This window comes from Drosophila virilis, chromosome X, assembly GCF_030788295.1.
Source record: "Drosophila virilis strain 15010-1051.87 chromosome X, Dvir_AGI_RSII-ME, whole genome shotgun sequence".
Classification (NCBI taxonomy): Eukaryota; Metazoa; Arthropoda; class Insecta; order Diptera; family Drosophilidae; genus Drosophila; species Drosophila virilis.
Window position 1 is genome coordinate 10,991,571 of NC_091543.1, and position 16,599 is coordinate 11,008,169.

General features: G+C 44.2%; 6 protein-coding genes across 12 annotated transcripts in view; 4 read left to right on the plus strand and 2 right to left on the minus strand.

Moving 5' to 3' along the window:
• Positions 1–1,455: 1,455 nt before the first annotated feature.
• LOC6633514 (apoptosis-inducing factor 3) lies at positions 1,456–10,416 on the plus strand. 3 transcript variants are annotated; one of them, XM_015170199.3, is made up of 4 exons: positions 1,456–1,550; positions 3,174–3,230; positions 3,312–3,463; positions 8,387–10,416. In XM_015170199.3, coding segments are annotated over exons 1-4 (1,908 nt in total). In that variant the 5' UTR covers positions 1,456–1,548; the 3' UTR covers positions 10,084–10,416. The 3 variants fall into 3 exon arrangements, with proteins under 3 accessions (XP_015025685.1, XP_002057232.1, XP_015025683.1); XM_002057196.4 differs by lacking the exons at positions 1,456–1,550; positions 3,174–3,230 and having other exon boundaries at positions 3,329–3,463; XM_015170197.3 differs by lacking the exons at positions 1,456–1,550; positions 3,174–3,230; positions 3,312–3,463 and adding an exon at positions 4,190–4,327.
• pigs (pickled eggs) overlaps positions 3,380–16,599 on the plus strand; it is a 94,401-nt gene continuing 81,181 nt past the window's right edge. The window contains exon 1 of the mRNA XM_070208205.1: positions 3,380–3,463. The gene's annotated coding sequence lies outside the window, so the exon portion shown is untranslated. The remainder of the gene's footprint in view (positions 3,464–16,599) is intronic.
• LOC138911093 (uncharacterized) lies at positions 6,912–8,018 on the minus strand. Its single transcript, XM_070208275.1, has one exon. The coding sequence runs from the start codon at positions 7,768–7,770 to the stop codon at positions 6,943–6,945; it is 828 nt and encodes a 275-aa protein (XP_070064376.1). The 5' UTR covers positions 7,771–8,018; the 3' UTR covers positions 6,912–6,942.
• Positions 10,542–12,070, plus strand: LOC6633516 (uncharacterized). Of its 3 annotated transcripts, none has more exons than XM_002057198.4 (4): positions 10,542–10,839; positions 10,898–11,254; positions 11,574–11,707; positions 11,777–12,070. In XM_002057198.4, the coding sequence occupies exons 1-4, from the start codon at positions 10,711–10,713 to the stop codon at positions 12,000–12,002; spliced, it is 846 nt and encodes a 281-aa protein (XP_002057234.2). In that variant the 5' UTR covers positions 10,542–10,710; the 3' UTR covers positions 12,003–12,070. The 3 variants fall into 3 exon arrangements, with proteins under 3 accessions (XP_002057234.2, XP_070064375.1, XP_070064370.1); XM_070208274.1 differs by having other exon boundaries at positions 11,758–11,869; XM_070208269.1 differs by having other exon boundaries at positions 10,713–10,839; positions 10,908–11,254.
• Vps26 (vacuolar protein sorting 26) lies at positions 12,332–15,422 on the plus strand. The gene is made up of 2 exons (XM_002057199.4): positions 12,332–12,796; positions 13,033–15,422. The coding sequence occupies exons 1-2, from the start codon at positions 12,650–12,652 to the stop codon at positions 14,503–14,505; spliced, it is 1,620 nt and encodes a 539-aa protein (XP_002057235.1). The 5' UTR covers positions 12,332–12,649; the 3' UTR covers positions 14,506–15,422.
• LOC6633538 (large ribosomal subunit protein mL63) lies at positions 15,061–16,508 on the minus strand. 3 transcript variants are annotated; one of them, XM_032439592.2, is made up of 3 exons: positions 16,255–16,508; positions 16,034–16,190; positions 15,061–15,945 (listed from the first exon to the last, which is right to left on the minus strand). In XM_032439592.2, the coding sequence occupies exons 1-2, from the start codon at positions 16,423–16,425 to the stop codon at positions 16,041–16,043; spliced, it is 321 nt and encodes a 106-aa protein (XP_032295483.1). In that variant the 5' UTR covers positions 16,426–16,508; the 3' UTR covers positions 15,061–15,945; positions 16,034–16,040. The 3 variants fall into 3 exon arrangements, with proteins under 3 accessions (XP_032295483.1, XP_032295482.1, XP_002057236.1); XM_032439591.2 differs by having other exon boundaries at positions 15,061–15,955; XM_002057200.4 differs by lacking the exon at positions 15,061–15,945 and having other exon boundaries at positions 15,962–16,190; positions 16,255–16,507.

Below are 16,599 nucleotides of genomic sequence, written 5' to 3' on the forward strand. Positions count from 1 at the left end.
TGTGTGGTATCCGCCCCCTCCGAGCCCCCTCTCGTGCTCACTTGCCAATCAAAAGCTAGCTGCAGCGAATTTCTAACTGCAGTGTCTAGCCTCGCTCTTCAATCAGTCAATCAATCAGTCAATCAGTCGCATATGTAGACGTGGCTTTTGGCGCCCGAAATGTTCGCATCGTACCACTGTGCGCGCCTCAAGGTCAACGTTTGGCCAATCAAAAACAGAAGAAGAAGAACTGCATGGAACGGAACAGCGCTTAAGTTAGGTTAGGTTCGTGTCGCAAATGCAGCGCAAGCAGAAATAAAAAATAAAAAAAAACGGGATTTTGGGTGCACATAACTGTGAATTAGGCGCTTGAACTGTGGAGGCCGTCGCACTCGCCGGGCGGCCGCGACCTTGGCCGGCAGTTTGCCACGCAACGGGACATTGCACCCCCAAAAGAAATTATAAGAAAAATTCAATTAAATATAATAATAATAATACTAAGAATTATGAGAAAGGAAAAAAGCGAGAGAGAGAGGGAGAGGGAGCGGGAGAGGGAGAGGGAGAGGGAGAGAGCTTGAGCTTAGAGACGCGGCTCGTGCGTGTCTCTGTTGGTCTGGCTGGCAGGCTGGCGGGCTGTGTCAGGCTGTGACCTTTGAACCTAATCTAGAGATTCAGTTGTGCATTGCTCATGAATTGGCTGTGGCAATCAACATCTGTAATCGGCACACGGCAATCACTTGGGCGGCGCGTGGAGCCAGCTGTAAACAAACAACAACTTCTTCCATACATATACACCCCTATATATACATATATACATACATATATATATATATATATGTGTGTGTGTGTGTGTGTGTGTGTGTGTGTGTGTGTGTGTGTGCTCACACATACTATATAGGCTATAGTATTTAGATTAGGAATACAATTAACCGCATTTCTATCATAAGTTGTAATCAATTAATCATTGACAAAAATATATACAAATAAATACTATATATGTAAACAGATGCAGCATATGCAGCTGACCTTTAGTATATTAGTATATTAGCTGCAATTATTACAAATAGTTGCAATAACAATATCAATTAATTTTAATTAATTCGCTTATTTCATTTCGTAATAAACATAAACAAACTTGTTGCTCACTTCAAAGCGAATGTAGAACGCGCTTATATATTCCATTTAATCAGCATATATGTGCCACCTTATCTGGCATACAAGACTTTAGTAATTTTTGCTATTACATATATCTTCGAAATATATATCACTGCAGTCAGCCTGATATCGGTAAAAGGCAACAATTTGAATTTGGCGCTATAGCTTGTGGCACGACACCTGTCGGCTAGTTTGCGTACTAACTGAACGCTGTTAGCTGTGTGCAGTGTCTGTTAACATAACAGCTGTTACACAAAACTATCGATGCTATTGCGATTAATTGAACATCGATATGTGTGGCTAACAGCAACAGCAAAAAGGCACCATCTATACATACATCCATACATGCATACATATGTACATATATATAACTAAAGCCGGCATGTATACGCAGAGCTGATTGTAATAAGAAACATGTAAGTTAGCTGCAGCAACTAAATGCGACATAAAAAATTAAATAAATAAAGCAATGCACATGTAATTCATTTATATACAGACAGATAAGTACATTTCAAATGCCACTTTGACTTGCGAATATGCCAAAAAGCCGCCTTATCAACGACGTGCTAATGAGTGCACTAACCAAAATAAAACAAGAAAACAATAAGAATAGGCGAAACGAAATTAAACACATAACAGCACTTAGTCAATGTTAATTAAAAATGGCAGCCAGATCGACGAGCAGCTTTAGATAAACCTACATACATGCATGCATACATACACATGTATGCACGCATGTGTGCATGTATGTAAATAGTTTGCTTCCTCTGTTAATGTTCCAGTTAATGTGGCGCTGCGATTGTACAGTAATTGTATCAAGATAATACAGTGAAAGCACTCTTAAGCGAATATCCAATTTTGCCCTGTTCCTGTTAACTTGATCACGTGTCGCTTATTGATGCGCTTTGTGGCAAGGTTTGAGCACAGGTACAGGTAACTAAGGCAGTTGTTGTTTTTACTGTAACAGCTTTTCAAAATTCACTTTTTATTATGTTCATGTTCAGACATTTCGCTTAGCGCGTTGGCCTTAGCTCAAATCTGTATGGCTTCAAATTTGGCTGCTACAGTGAACTCTGGTTAATGGCGACATGCACTTCGCGGCCAAAGCACTTGACGGCCATACACCTGGGCAATTGTTGTGCTCGGTTGATTGTTGCCAATTGCTGTGCTCCAAACCGGTAATGCCAAAGGAGTGTATACAGGTGGAGGGGGGGGGGGGGGGTGTTTGCATGGAGACCGGCGACAAGGTCAAACCGTTTCGTTGCTCAAACATAACTTGGCCATTTTGACCATGCCCAAACGCCCCTCACATATGCATGCGTGCGTGCGTGCGTGCGTTCGTGTGTGTGTGTGTGTGTGTGTGTGTGTGGCAGCGCAGTCCATACACATGCAAACGGTTGACGGCGACGCGTCGCTTACTATCGAAGTTGTTATTCATATTTGTATTATTTTTTTTGTTTGTGCCGCATACTCGATTCGCAGCTCACGGACGACGGACGTGTTCTCTAAACCGTGAAGAATCGTCTGTGCCGAGAGACGTTATTCAGCGCAAGCCAGCCGCAGCGTCAACGTTTTTATACCTGTTGCATTTTTGTCTGTTGCGCCGGGTTTGTTGTTGTTGTTGTTTTTTATTTTGTTTTTGTTTTGGTTTCTCCATTGTGAATCACAGACAAGAACTCGCAGTGAGCGAGCACAAGTGTTGAACAGCGCGAGAGAGAGAGAGAGAGAGAGAGAGTGCGCGCGAGTGCGATAGAGTAAAAGCTTATGGCGTAATCCAACACACAGACACAATGCTGGGGAATGCACATAACTGAACTATCAGACACTTAAGAAAAGCAACGACTTGTGCATGCCCTGCACTAAAAAACTAAACAAATATAATTAAATTAAATATAATTCATAATTGATCATTGATTAATTACGTGTTTGAAAAGTGATAATATATTTGATTTCAAGAAAATAATGTTTACATTTGCTACATCAATATCGTCATTTACCTAAAACACATTCAATAGTTGGTGTTTTTTTTTTAATTGTAGGTTGAAATTAAATTGTCGTTTAGCTTGCACTCTGTGCAAACAAATTCCACACGCTAGGTAAGTTAGCATATTTTAATAAAACACATTCTATAAATTCTAATTGAAAAATAAAACGATTTTATTTTATTTTTTTTACAGACTAGCTAAATCGCATAATATCAGGCAACTGCCGGACGTAATATTTAGACGGAAATACTCAAATTATCAACAAATACACACAATGGGTTCTACGCTCTGCAAGGAATACAAAACAACTGGCAAGGTAACGCCCAATCCGGACCAGAACTCAGGTAATAGCCGATCAACTTATTTGAAAGAAACCTCAGCTTAAGCTTTATCTATGCTTAGGTCTTATCATTTTCAATTCCATATCTAATCATGTTCATTTTGCCAACAAAAAAAAAAAGCTTTCTTTAAGATTCTTGTAATGTTGTCAAGATTATTTTTGATAGAAAGCTTATAGAGGATTCGATGTACAGCGAAATTTTGAAAACGGGAATGGAATGGAATGGAATTCCAGATATTATTCTTATTATCTGATTGTATTTTTGGCGTCTTGTTCAAAAATATCGATTCGTACTGCGATTTCGATCATTGTGGAAAGCTTTTCATCAGCATAAGAAAGTTGCGAAAAAGTGAACATGGATATCTCTCACCATGTTTCTATCTCAATTAGGTTCGTTTACCTTTCTAATTGCCTTTGCCAGCACAAGACACGCAATAAATTTCTATTTTCGTATTGGTTTTTCAATCGCAAATCAATAATTATGTATTTATTTATTTATGCATGTGTCCGATACAAGTTCGATAATTGCGCGCATTTAACAGTTAAATTGTGTTTAAGAGCCAGCGAAAGAGTGCCAGCCATGGAGAAAGAGAGTGGGCGAGCGTGTCAGTGTCAGTGTGTGTGTGTGTGTGTGTGTGTGTGTGTGTGAGAGCGAGTGAGAGGGAGGGCGAGCAGTCGCCTTTCTTCGGCGTTCGCCTTGCGACTTTTCGCACGCGTTTTTGCTCGTTTTCAGTTTACACTCTGAACTTAACTGGAACGGCGGCGTTTTTGTTTAACCTTTTTTTTTTTTATTTGCAATTTGAAAGACAACACAGTTATTCAACGTACATTCAAATATTTTACATTTCAAACGGATTAGTTCTTTTGGGTAAACGAGGCTAAGCCAAAAAGAAAAAAAATACACGTTTCTTGCTTTGGTTGGGTTTTTCTTCTTCTTTCATTTATTACAATTATTCACGTGTGTGTGTGTGTGTGTGTGTGTGTGTGACAAGGCTAACCGGTTCGTTTTTGTGCGTGTGTGTGTGTGTGTGTGTGTTTGCGTGCATTTTAAATAGTCGCAATTCATGCCGAATTCACAAATTTACACTAATTAGACAGCACACCGGTTTTTGTCTTCTTCTTTTACTGCATCTAATTGTATGTTTTTTTTTTTGTTTTGAGAGATTGTTCAGACCTTTTGAGTCATCAACTTGTATTTTACATTTAACGCAACAAGCTGAAACTTGTGACGTCACGCTATGCTGGCTGTGTCGCATATTCTTATTAGACCAACATTATCTCATGACAAAGCACAACACTGTATCACACATTCTTATTAGACCATTATTTTATCAGCAAAGGCGTATAAGAGTTTTGTATTGAAACTTGTGAAATCATTCTATGCTGAATCAGCAGCTCTTTTATTAAATCCTTATGATCCCACTGAAAAGGGTATACGACTTGAAGCTTGTGACGTCACGCTAAGCGGAGTTTGTCGGCCATTCCTATTAGACCAATATTATCTCACGGCAAAGGGCGTAAACTGCGTATAAGAGTTTTGTATTGAAACCCTGATATATATATATATATATGTTCTTGATCGAAGCGAGGAGCTGAGTTGATTTAGTCGTGCCCATCTTTGCGAATGCTTCGATATCGAAGATATCCAGATACGACAAATGTATGTTAGTTCTCTCGTATAGTCTCGCAAATAATATTGGATCGAAAAGTAAATCAACTATGAAATGTTCTATGAATACTCCATATGGAAAGGGAGGGGCGTCAGTTTGAGATCAGGGTATCTAACCGTTGGGCATTGCCTGTCTGATGGAATATTTTGTATGTTCGTTTAACGTCTCATTCACAGTCATTTATTTAAACATTGATAGATGTAATCTTTTTTGATAGACCCTGCTCTACTTATTATTTTATTATAAGCCCAATCGCGCAGTCCGAATGACGCAGCGAATTTGTCGCTTGGTTTCCGTCAAGACGTATCGATTTTCTTGTGACCAAAACATTTGGTTCGAAACTCATCAAAAATGCACAAAGATACCCAAACAGTCTGATTAATAAAAGCCAAAGAGTAACTAAATATATATATGTGTATATATAGCTTCGATCAGCCTTGAAAACAATCTGGACATGACGTTGCCATTTCCAACAGCATGTCCAACTTGTATCTAACAATGATAATTGCGTTTGTTGCCTTTTTTTATACCCTGAACCCATTAAAAATGGGTATAAGGGTATATTGTATTTGTGCGAAATCCAAATGTATGTAACGTAAGGCAGAAGGAAGCATCTCCGACCCCATAAAGTATATATATTCTTGATCAGCATCAATAGCCGAGTCGATCTAGCCATGTACGTCTGTCCGTCCGTCCGTATGTATGAACTCAAGGATCTCAGAACCTATAAGAGCTAGAGAAATGTAGGTGCTCCTAGTTACCGCGCAGATCGAGTTTATTTCCGATAATCGATAACTTACTCCGTTTCCAAGCAATCGATAAAAATCGATATCGATATTCTGTTTTTTTTGAGCAATTTTGGTAAATAATAAGAGCTAGAGTCACCAAACTTGACATATAGCTTCTAAAATAGAATATATATATATGCATTTGATGTTGAAGGAAGAGGGTTCAGGGTATCCCCTAGTCGGGAGCTCCCGACTACAAACTCTTACTTGTTTTTGTTATCATCTTATCAGTAGTGAATGTTGTTTGAGGCACTTGAAAAATTTGCAAATCATGTTGTTAATCATCGGGTTTATTAAAAAATCAATTAAAATCATAAACGTTTGTTTGTTGATTTAATCAAAATTTACGTCTGGATTGCTCGAGCTCATATCTGGTAATAAACAACGTTGTAGCTCGAATACTCTGAAAGGTATTTTCCAAAAGATTAACACATGATTCTCGGACCAGACGATATTCCAGATTCCAAATAGGTTTTGTTTCAGCTTTGAATCGCGCCTAGCTTAAGTTTCGTTAGCATCGGTTCATTTAATCTATTTAGTAGATAAGAAACTGGCTCGGAACTAGTTCAATTTTTGTAGGAACTAGTAAAGTGAGTTATACTTACACGTTCTTCGATCGAATGTCAATTGTCCTGTTCATCGGATCTGAAACGGATTCATATTTCTGGGCGATCAGTTCTCGGCTAACAAGTTCTTTCTCTGTGCTCCGCAGCGGGAATCAGAATAGCCTTGAGGCTTTCTTAGTGCATTTTGCCAGCTCGAATAGAAGCTGGTTCAAACCCGTTTTTCACTCAGCTAACCAATTAACTGGTTCCGAACTAGTTCGCCGCTGGTTCAACTGAGTCGAACTCAACAAAAGCTCACAGAGCAAAGATCTTTCTTTTTCGACTTTCTGAACACAACAACTAGTTCCGAATTGTCTAAAAAACGGTTCAAAAGTAGTTCCAAATAGTTTTATTAACAAAAAAAAAACGAAAGTTAAAAAAAAAGCTGTATTAATTAGGTTTCTAATTTGAGTTAAATAACTAGAACTTGTCGTTCGGCTTGGCGGCGAGCCGCTCCAGGCGCTTGATGGCATCGTCCAGGAATTGGCGCTGCAGCTGAAGCTGGGGCAGCAGCTCCTCGGCGCTCAGCAGCTGGATATTCTTGCCGGCGCCTTGGTCCGGCCAGTGCCCGCCACGCCGGAAGCTGGACGAGACCAGGCTTGTAGTTGGCGTTGTGCTGCTGCCGCCGGGTCGCAGCATGGCCAGCAGACGTTTAATGAGCGAGGGTGAGCTATGATCCGGCGGCTGGGCAATGCCGGCGCCGGGCAGCTCGGGCATGGCCAGCAAGGGTGTCAGGAAATAGGAGCCGGCGCTAACCGGAGTCTTGGGCGTGCTATTGATCACATCGCGTTGCAACTCCAGCGGCTGTTTGGCAGTTCCGGTGCTGCTTCCGTTGCTGTTCGGCTGCAGTGCATCCAGCTGCTGCTTCAGCTCGTCCAGTTTGTGCTGCAGAAACTGAAAGTCAGCGGCCAAATTGAGCGCCAATTGCTGTGCATCCTGCTGCACCTTGTTGCCCGACCTCAGCGCCTCCAGCGTCTCGATCTGCTGCTCTATCTCCTGCTGGCGCCGCTGCAGCTCCTCCAGCAGCAGCGGTGTCTCCGGCGTGAATGCTTCCATATAGATCCGACCCAGTTCCGCCTGCAGCAGCTGCTTATGCACACGCAGCGCGCTCAGCTTCAGCTCCAGCTGCTGCGAACTGCCAGATCCAGCTCCAGCTGCAGCTGATATTTCGGATGCCACCTGGACGCCCAACAGGGCGACACCTGAGCAGAGCAGCAGCGCAACTTGTTCTGGACGCCAGCACAACATCTTGTCAACTGACAGCTGGAGATGAACTGATGAACTGGGCCTCAACTGGGGGGCAACAGTGCTGCCAATTTGGCTATTTACAAGCCAGATTTGGCTTGCTTACGGCTCTAATTTGCAGCTGCCGGGATTCAAAGCAAAAGCGTTGGAATACTCTACTCCATGTGGAATATATCGTAAACTCGGTTAATCTGGTCATGTTCCTCGCGACTTGCGAAGCCCTGAAAATTGTATACAGTTCGGACTCTGGAACCAGTTGAACCAGTCGACTCAGCAAGCTAGTTCAGCTGTTTTTTAACACTGGATTTAGCTAGGTTTTCCGTTAAAGTTGACAGCCGGCAACACTGTTGGGCTGCTTTCTCGGCCAGCGCAGCAGGCGGGGCACACACACTTTCTATTCTGGACTTGAATTTTAAGATCGTCATTTAACGGGAAAACTCAATTCAAATTTTATGTGCTTGACTAGCGACAAACAACATCAACTTGTTAACCAACACACATACACACTCTCCCTCTCCCTCTCTCTCTCAGTGTCTGTCTGTCTTCGTCTCATTGCATCTCTTGCTCTCTTTCTCTCTGTCTGTCGCCATCAACCGGCTCAAACGTTGATCTGTTGCAGGTGCCGTCGGTTCCTATCAGTCGAAGTGCGATAACAAAACAATGTCGACCAACGTGACAGATCCAGATGCGGAGTACACGGAGCCCGTGGCCGTGTGCAAGGCGAACGAAATCCAGGAGAACGAAATGAAGCAGCTGGAGTTCAATGAGGACACCAAAGTGCTGCTGGTGAAGCAGAACGGGCGGCTCCATGCACTGGGCAACAGGTGCACCCATTACGGTGCACCGATGCATACGGGCGGATTGGGCGTCGGACGTGTACGTTGTCCGTGGCATGGTGCCTGCTTCAACATAGAGACGGGCGATATTGAGGACTTTCCGGGCCTGGACTCGCTGCCCTGCTACAAGGTGGACGTTAGCGCCGAGGGCGAGGTTATGGTGCGCATGAAGCGCAGCGATCTGGAGAAGTCGTCACGACTGAAGGATATGGTCAAGCGGCAGCCGCAGGACGAGCGCTGTTTTATTGTTGTCGGCGGCGGGCCGTCGGGCGCCGTCTGTGCGGAGACACTGCGCCAGGAGGGCTATACGGGTCGCCTGATCCTGGTGTGCCGTGAGCCCTATTTGCCGTACGACCGCGTCAAGGTCTCCAAAGCGCTGAGCATCGGCATCGAGAGCCTGCTATTCCGTGACGAGCAATTCTACAAGGAACACGACATTGAAGTCTGGCTGGGCGTCAGCGCCGAGAAGCTGGTGACCGCCCAAAAGGAGCTGCACTGCTCCAACGGCTACGTGGTCAAGTACGACAAGATCTATATAGCCACCGGCTGCTCGGCCTACAAGCCGCCCATTCCGGGCGCCGATTTGGCGAATGTGAAAACCATACGCGAATACGATGATGCGCGGGCCATACTCGATCTGGTCACGCCCCAGTCGAATGTCGTCTGTCTGGGCTCCAGTTTTATAGCACTGGAGGCGGCGGCATTTCTGGTCACGAAAGTGGCCAGCGTTACGGTTGTGGGCCGCGAGAATGTGCCGCTGAAGGCCGCCTTTGGCGAGGAGATCGGCGGACGCATTCTGAAGCTGTACGAGGACAACAATGTCAACATGTTAATGGGTAGCGGCATTACGCAGATCATTGCCGATGACGATGGCAAGCTGGTCGAGGTGATGCTGCTCGATGAGACGACAATACCCTGTGATTTGCTCATCATGGGCACCGGCTCCAAGCTGAACACCGATTTTCTGGCCAATTCGGGCGTGCGACTCAACAAGAACGGTTCGGTCGATGTTACCGACTTTCTGGAGACCAATGTGCCCGATGTCTATGTGGGCGGCGATATAGCCAATGCCCATATCTACGGACTGGCCCAGTCGCGCGTCAACATCGGACACTATCAGCTGGCGCAGTACCATGGACGGATTGCGGCGATCAATATGTGCGGCAGCATCAAAAGGTCAGAGGCGGTGCCGTTCTTCTTTACCCAAATCTTTGGCAAGGGCTTTCGCTATGCGGGCCATGGCAGCTACAAGGAGATCATCATCGATGGCAGTCTCGAGGATCTGCAGTTTATTGCATATTTTGTTAATCATGCCGATACCGTTACGGCTGTCGCATCATGCGGCCGGGATCCGATTGTTGCCCAATTCGCGGAGCTAATCTCGCAGGGCAAGTGCCTGGGACGCAATCAAATAGAGAACGAGGCCGATCGCCAGGCGTGGACCGCAATGCTCAAACAGCCGCTGCCCAAAATACGCTAATTCGACAATTTGATCACAAAAAGTCGGCACATATGGTCCGATCGGCCGATTCCATGCCAGTTATTATTTAGCAACACGAGATTCATTCTTATATATATATCTATGTATAGTATTATGTGCGTGAACCGCTCGAAAAAAAAAAACTAATTGTTAAATTTGTTAAATCGTGCAAGTTTTATATGGATTATGCGCAGCTATATCTAACTATATCTATTTCTATATATGCCTGCAATTTGCTCGGTTTCAAAATTATTTCATGATCGTCTGTTCCCCGTATTCTTGCACCTAGGCAAAAACAGTTTTGTACAATAAATAAATATGTTATCTACGATATACGATTGTCATTTTGCTTAGATTGAGCTCAGGTTTTTCCATTTGCACGTCAACGATTGAGTATCCTTCTAGAAAGAGTGTGCATATCATTAGTTTTCGATCGACTCCAGACGAGGCAGGGACAGAGTTCGATCTGGAACATTTTTTAAGATTTGGTTGGCTGGCGTAGACAGATATTTTAAATCAATGAAATATTCGTAGACACTTTGGAGCGCTCTCAAAATTCCAAATTCCGAGCACACATTCGTTTCCATCAGGCAGATGCACGTTGCACAGATCTAGAGGAGCAACGGCATGGAGAACAATGGGCAGTCGATGTCGAGTGCCGTGGAATGCATGATGCATAGCTGGCTCGACGCCTGGCGTTCCCTCAACGGGGACTGTCTTCTGATAACGACAACCGCGTGGAGATTCAAGAATTTGGTGTGTAAATCGCACCGAGATTGAGATGCGAACGGCTTTTGAGTTAATCCAGTGTCAGATCTTTTTAGCTGCCAAGCAAATCTATTGCTATGAAATGATATTGCAGGAGCGAAAGATTGTGAATGATAGTTTCATCAAGTGCATCACAACTGCCGAGGAGATCTCCAGCAAGCGGCGCACAAGGCAGTCCAGGCTGAGCAATGAGAACCAGCGAATGCTCCGGCAATTGCTTTGCCTAAAGGGCGAGCTCTCCGAACGGCAGAAGGCCCTGGTCAAGACCAAGCTGGAGTTGCACTGTCTCCGTCAAAGGCTACGCCAGCAGGCGTTCAGGACAAGTCGCATGGCCTCGCGGCTGGAGGAAAATAAATTGTTGACCGAAAAGCTGTTGGAACGCAACGTCAAGTTGAACGAGCGGGTAATTATTGAGCTGTATTCTTACCTTACTGATTGACTGACTGACTGATTGACTAACTGACTGCTGAGCAGTGCAGAGCACAGTCCGTGTTTGCTGCAATTCACGCGTTTCAGTGATTTCATCAAATCCACATCAAATTACATTTAATGAATTCCCATTTTGAATGGAACTTGCTGTCAGCGAAAGTTTGGTCCGTTCGGCTTCAAGCTTTAAATATATATAAATATATTAATCATTTCCGGCGAAGCTTGGCCCGGATAGACCCGGGCAATACTACTCTAGTATACCTTATAGGAAAGCTAATCGTGTATTTGAATAGACCAGGGAATTGTTGGAACTGTACAGAACGCGTGCGCTTATGTTTGTCTATAAGCTAATTGGCATGACGCAGGAGCTGCTTGCCACCAAAACCAGGTCCAAGGCATTCGCAGATGCCAGCGCGCATCTGAAGAGGTAAAGCATGAGACCAAGCCCAAGCAAAGGCAAACATAATAATTTAACAGCCATTGTTATGCTAAACAGTAAAAACAAAAAGCTGCAATTGCGCCAAAGAATGCTTATCAACAAATACACTACGCTTGTCGCTCAAGCCACAGCCCCGAAGGATGCACAGGATGCCAATTATGGACTGGTTCACATGGCGCTCCATTATATGGCCTGCCTGTGGGAGTGCGTCTCGAGCCTGGGTCAGTGTCCAAAGCTGGAGGGACCAAATCGCCGTTTTCAGTGGGCTCTTTCCTTAATATAAACAACGAGTACTTTTACAATTCAACCTTATTGTCAATTGAATGCATTAAAAGCAATTTTAACAGCCTGCGATTAATTGATTAATTGAATTTGGCAGGGCTGCACAGCTAGCTAAAGGCCAGGGCTGTACAGCAGCTAGTTGCCGGCATTGCAACAGGGTTGCAGCTATCGATATGTGTATCGATGTCGCGAACGCGATGTTTCGATTTGCATTTATTATTATTATTGTTGTTTGTTTTTGTTGTTGTTGTTTTTTTTTTTTTTGGTGGTGCTGCCGATGAATCGTCGATAGTTTTGCGGAAAATTTTTTTACACACCAGCAGCAGCCAGCGCACACACACACACACACACACACACACACAGAGACACACACACAAAAACGCCCAATAAATTACAGTTGCAGGCAGCGCACACATAAAAAGTTTTATAACAAAAAGCAAAGAAAACGCATACAAAATAGATATAAACCGGGTCAGCAGACAACGGCCAACGTTAAAAGAGTACAAGCTAACGAAAACATTCCAATAAAAGAAGAACAAATTAAATCAAATACCAGAGTTACAGCCAGAGCTGCCTGCCTGCGCCAAGTGTAACCAAAGTGTAAAAAAAAAAAAAAAACACCCGATACCGAAAACATTTTTATCAATTATGAATTTCTTGGGCTTTGGCCAATCAGCCGAAATAGATATTGTATTCGATGGTGCCGAGAATAAAAAGACCGCCGAGGTCAAGGGCGAGGATGGCAAAGTGGAGAAGATGCTGCTCTTCTACGATGGCGAAACAGTATCCGGCAAGGTAAACCCTAGCTCTAGCTTTAGCTGAACGCGTTTTGCGGTGCATGGAGCAAGGAGACGCGCAGCGGCGGCAGCACTTCCGCTCTGCTGCCGCCCACCGAGCAGCAGTTATCAGCAGCAGCAGCAGCAGCAGCGGCAGCGGCAGCAGCAGCGGCCCGTATAAACAAGCGCATAAATATTGCACAAAGTTGTTGATTATTTGAGTTTTGTGGTGACAAACTATGTTTTATCTTGTAGGTAAATGTGACGCTTAAGAAGCCCGGCAGCAAACTGGAGCATCAGGGCATTAAGATTGAGTTCATTGGACAAATTGAATTGTTCTATGATCGGGGCAATCATCATGAATTCAAGTGCCTGGCCAAGGCGTTGGCCCGTCCCGGCGATCTCATACAGAACAATAGCTATCCCTTCGATTTTCCAAATGTGGAGAAACAGTTTGAGGTATATGCCGGTTCCAATGTACGTTTGCGTTACTTTCTCCGCGCGACAATTGTGCGACGGATAAGCGATATCACGCGCGAGGTGGACATTGCTGTGCATACGCTCTGCAGTTATCCGGAAATGAATAATCCAATCAAAATGGAGGTGGGCATCGAGGATTGCCTGCACATCGAGTTCGAGTACAACAAAAGCAAATATCATCTCAAGGATACAATAATTGGCAAAATATATTTTCTGCTTGTACGCATTAAGATTAAGCATATGGAGATTGCGATAATTAAGCGCGAATCCACCGGCACCGGACCGAACATTTTCAATGAGAACGAAACGATTGCCAAATACGAGATAATGGACGGTGCGCCCGTCAAGGGCGAAAGCATACCCATACGCGTATTCCTTGCCGGCTACAATCTGACGCCGACAATGCGGGACATTAATAAGAAGTTCTCGGTCAAGTATTTTCTCAATCTGGTGCTGATGGACACCGAGGATCGCCGCTATTTTAAACAGCAGGAGATAACGCTGTGGCGCAAAGCGGATATACCACGCTACCATGTTGCCCAGCAGCAGCATCAGCAGCAGCAGCAGCAGCAGCAGCAACAACAGCATCAGCAGCAGTCGCATCATCAGCATCACCAGCACGTGCCGCTGCACGCACCGCCGCATTTGGTGAGCGGTCCGGCAGCCCCGACCGTTGCCCATTCGCTGATTAGCAGCAGCACGGACAGCGAAGGCGCTGCCATTGGCGTCGGCGCCCAAGCCGAATCCAAAATGGGCCTGTTCACGCGCGAGAGCCCCAATCAGGAGTTTAGCCAACAGCAGCTGGACTCGCCGCTGCCCAATTCACCGATGACGCCTGGCAACGAAAGCAATGCAATTGTGGCCGCCGCCGCCGCCGCCGCCGCGGCCGCCGTAGCTGCCGGCAGTGAACGTGAGCGTGGCATGGGCGATGGCGCTGCCGCGGCAACGACAAGCGCCTCACCAGTGGCCATGCTGTCGAACACGCCGCCGCCGCTGCTGCAGCTGCCGCCGACCAGCGAGGAGCAGCCGGAGATGTTGCAATCACCGGCGCATGCCGCCGGCGATGGCAACATGGAATTCGATTTAAACGATGATGACGATGAGCGGGCACAGCTTGTGCCCGACGATGAGCTAACGGACGTGGCGTTGCCAACGCCACCAGCACCCGCAGCCGTGCCCGTGCCCGCACCCACGCCCGTCTCCACAGCCGCCAAAAAGGTGAACGCTGCGCCACTGAGCGCGGATTGAGTGGCAGCCACGATTCTGTTAACGATTGCGAATATGTTTATGTTTATGATTTCCACAACAACTCAATGGCTGGCGATAGCTGGGTCAACTATTAACGTATATCCAAAACGTATACACGAAAAATATGCATATATATATACACACACACACACACATACACACGCATATATATATATATATATGTGTGTATATCTATTTTTTTAGAAATTAATTTGAAATTGTTAAAGAAAAATGTTTTATTGAAGTTATGCGCGCAACTTGATCCACTTGCACACACACACACACACACGCACACCCTTTCGGCAAAAATAATATTCAATATGTACACAGACGCTATTAATACCCTCTCTCTCTCTCTCTCTCTGCCTCTCTCTGTCTCTATCCATGCTCTTAGCTCTAGTAACTTGTATTCAAAAACAAAAATCATTGCATAAGGCAAACGAATGTTATAAATTTTTGTAAGCCAGACCACGCCCACTTTGCAAAGGAAACGCCCAACTAAAAGCAATATAAGAACTCATTCCCATTTGGAAAATTTGATTTTTCAATTAGCAACAAACAACAAACAGAGAATACAAAACAAATGCTTTTTAAAAGTAAATTCAAATTGAACAATTCAAATCAATACAAAAAACCGATGCGTAAGCATAACTAAGTTAAATATAAAGTTTAGAGAATATATATACATATATGTATAAATATATAAATCGAAGCACGCCTAGAAAACATGTTACATGCATCCGCATATATATAAATCTATATATATATATATGTATGGGCACGATATATGCTTGCATATGTACATAACATATTTCATATTAATATATGCATATATATATATATATATATCTTTATATATATATATATATACATGTATATTATAAATTACAATTTATGAAATTAATAAAAACGAGACAGAAAACCGAATCTTGTATGAACCGAAGCAATCAAAACACGCATAGAGCAATAATATTCCGAGCAGTTTACAATTCTAAATGCTTTAATTTAATTAATGAAAGGCATGAAAACGAGCGAGAGGCCTTGTCAAGCTAGCTTTAAGAGAGACACGACTAATCCGTATCCGTCTAGAGAGAGGGAGATATGGAGCAGATGCCACATGGAGCCGCTTTCAAGTAGAGTTGGCCAATACAAGCTTCTTCGGAGCACCGAATAGTTAACACCCTTACTGGCTTAAAGCATATGTTAGGCTCATAGAGATCATGTAGAGTTTGATTAAAATAATTGACAAAAACAAAAAACCAACCAACTAGTTTTTCATATAAAAACTTTCAATTTTAGCTTCGCCTTTTGATGATGTTAGCCTATTATTGTTGACAAGTTTTTGTCCACACTCTAATCGATCGATTGCTTCAATTTTAACCAGACGTTATAGTGTGATCCGATGCAGGGGATTGTTCCTATCTGGCCGCCTTTGAGAATCTGCAAATGCCTTCGATTACAGAGAGTTTAAGATTTATTCAATAGCTTGCAGAACATGTGTGTTTTGAAATGAATTAAACTTAGTTACTTATTAGTTAGTCCCAGGCCTCCTTCACTCGCAAATGCTGCAGTCGCTCTTCGATGGTCACGTGGGGCTTCATCTTGCTGCGGGTCTGCTCATCCGTCCATTTGGCCACCAGCTTGTCGCGTTTCTGCAGCTCCTTGGCGTGTCCCGACGATTGCTCCTGTTACAGGGGAAGGCTTTATGTTTTTATGAATGACCAACAACAGCTAAATGTCTATGTATACCAGCGTGAGATATGGATGCCTCAGCAGAAACATGATGTGCTCCTGGCGCTCGTATTCGCGGGTCAGCGTGTCCATGGCACGTTTGCTCACCGGCTTGACGAGACGCCGCTTGCCGCGGAATATGTGGCCGGGCACGGTTTTCTTGAACAAATTGATTAAAGTCAGCTGCATTTTGTGCCTGCCTAACTATTTTTTTTTTTTTTGTTAATGCACGTTCAATGTTATTGCACAAGTCGTTGCGGCAGCTGAGGGGTGTTATCGTTATCGCTGCGGCCATTTGTAGGCATATACATGTATCGATATATCGGAGCGCCCTGCTCTAGCAAATGAATCGATAGTTTTGCA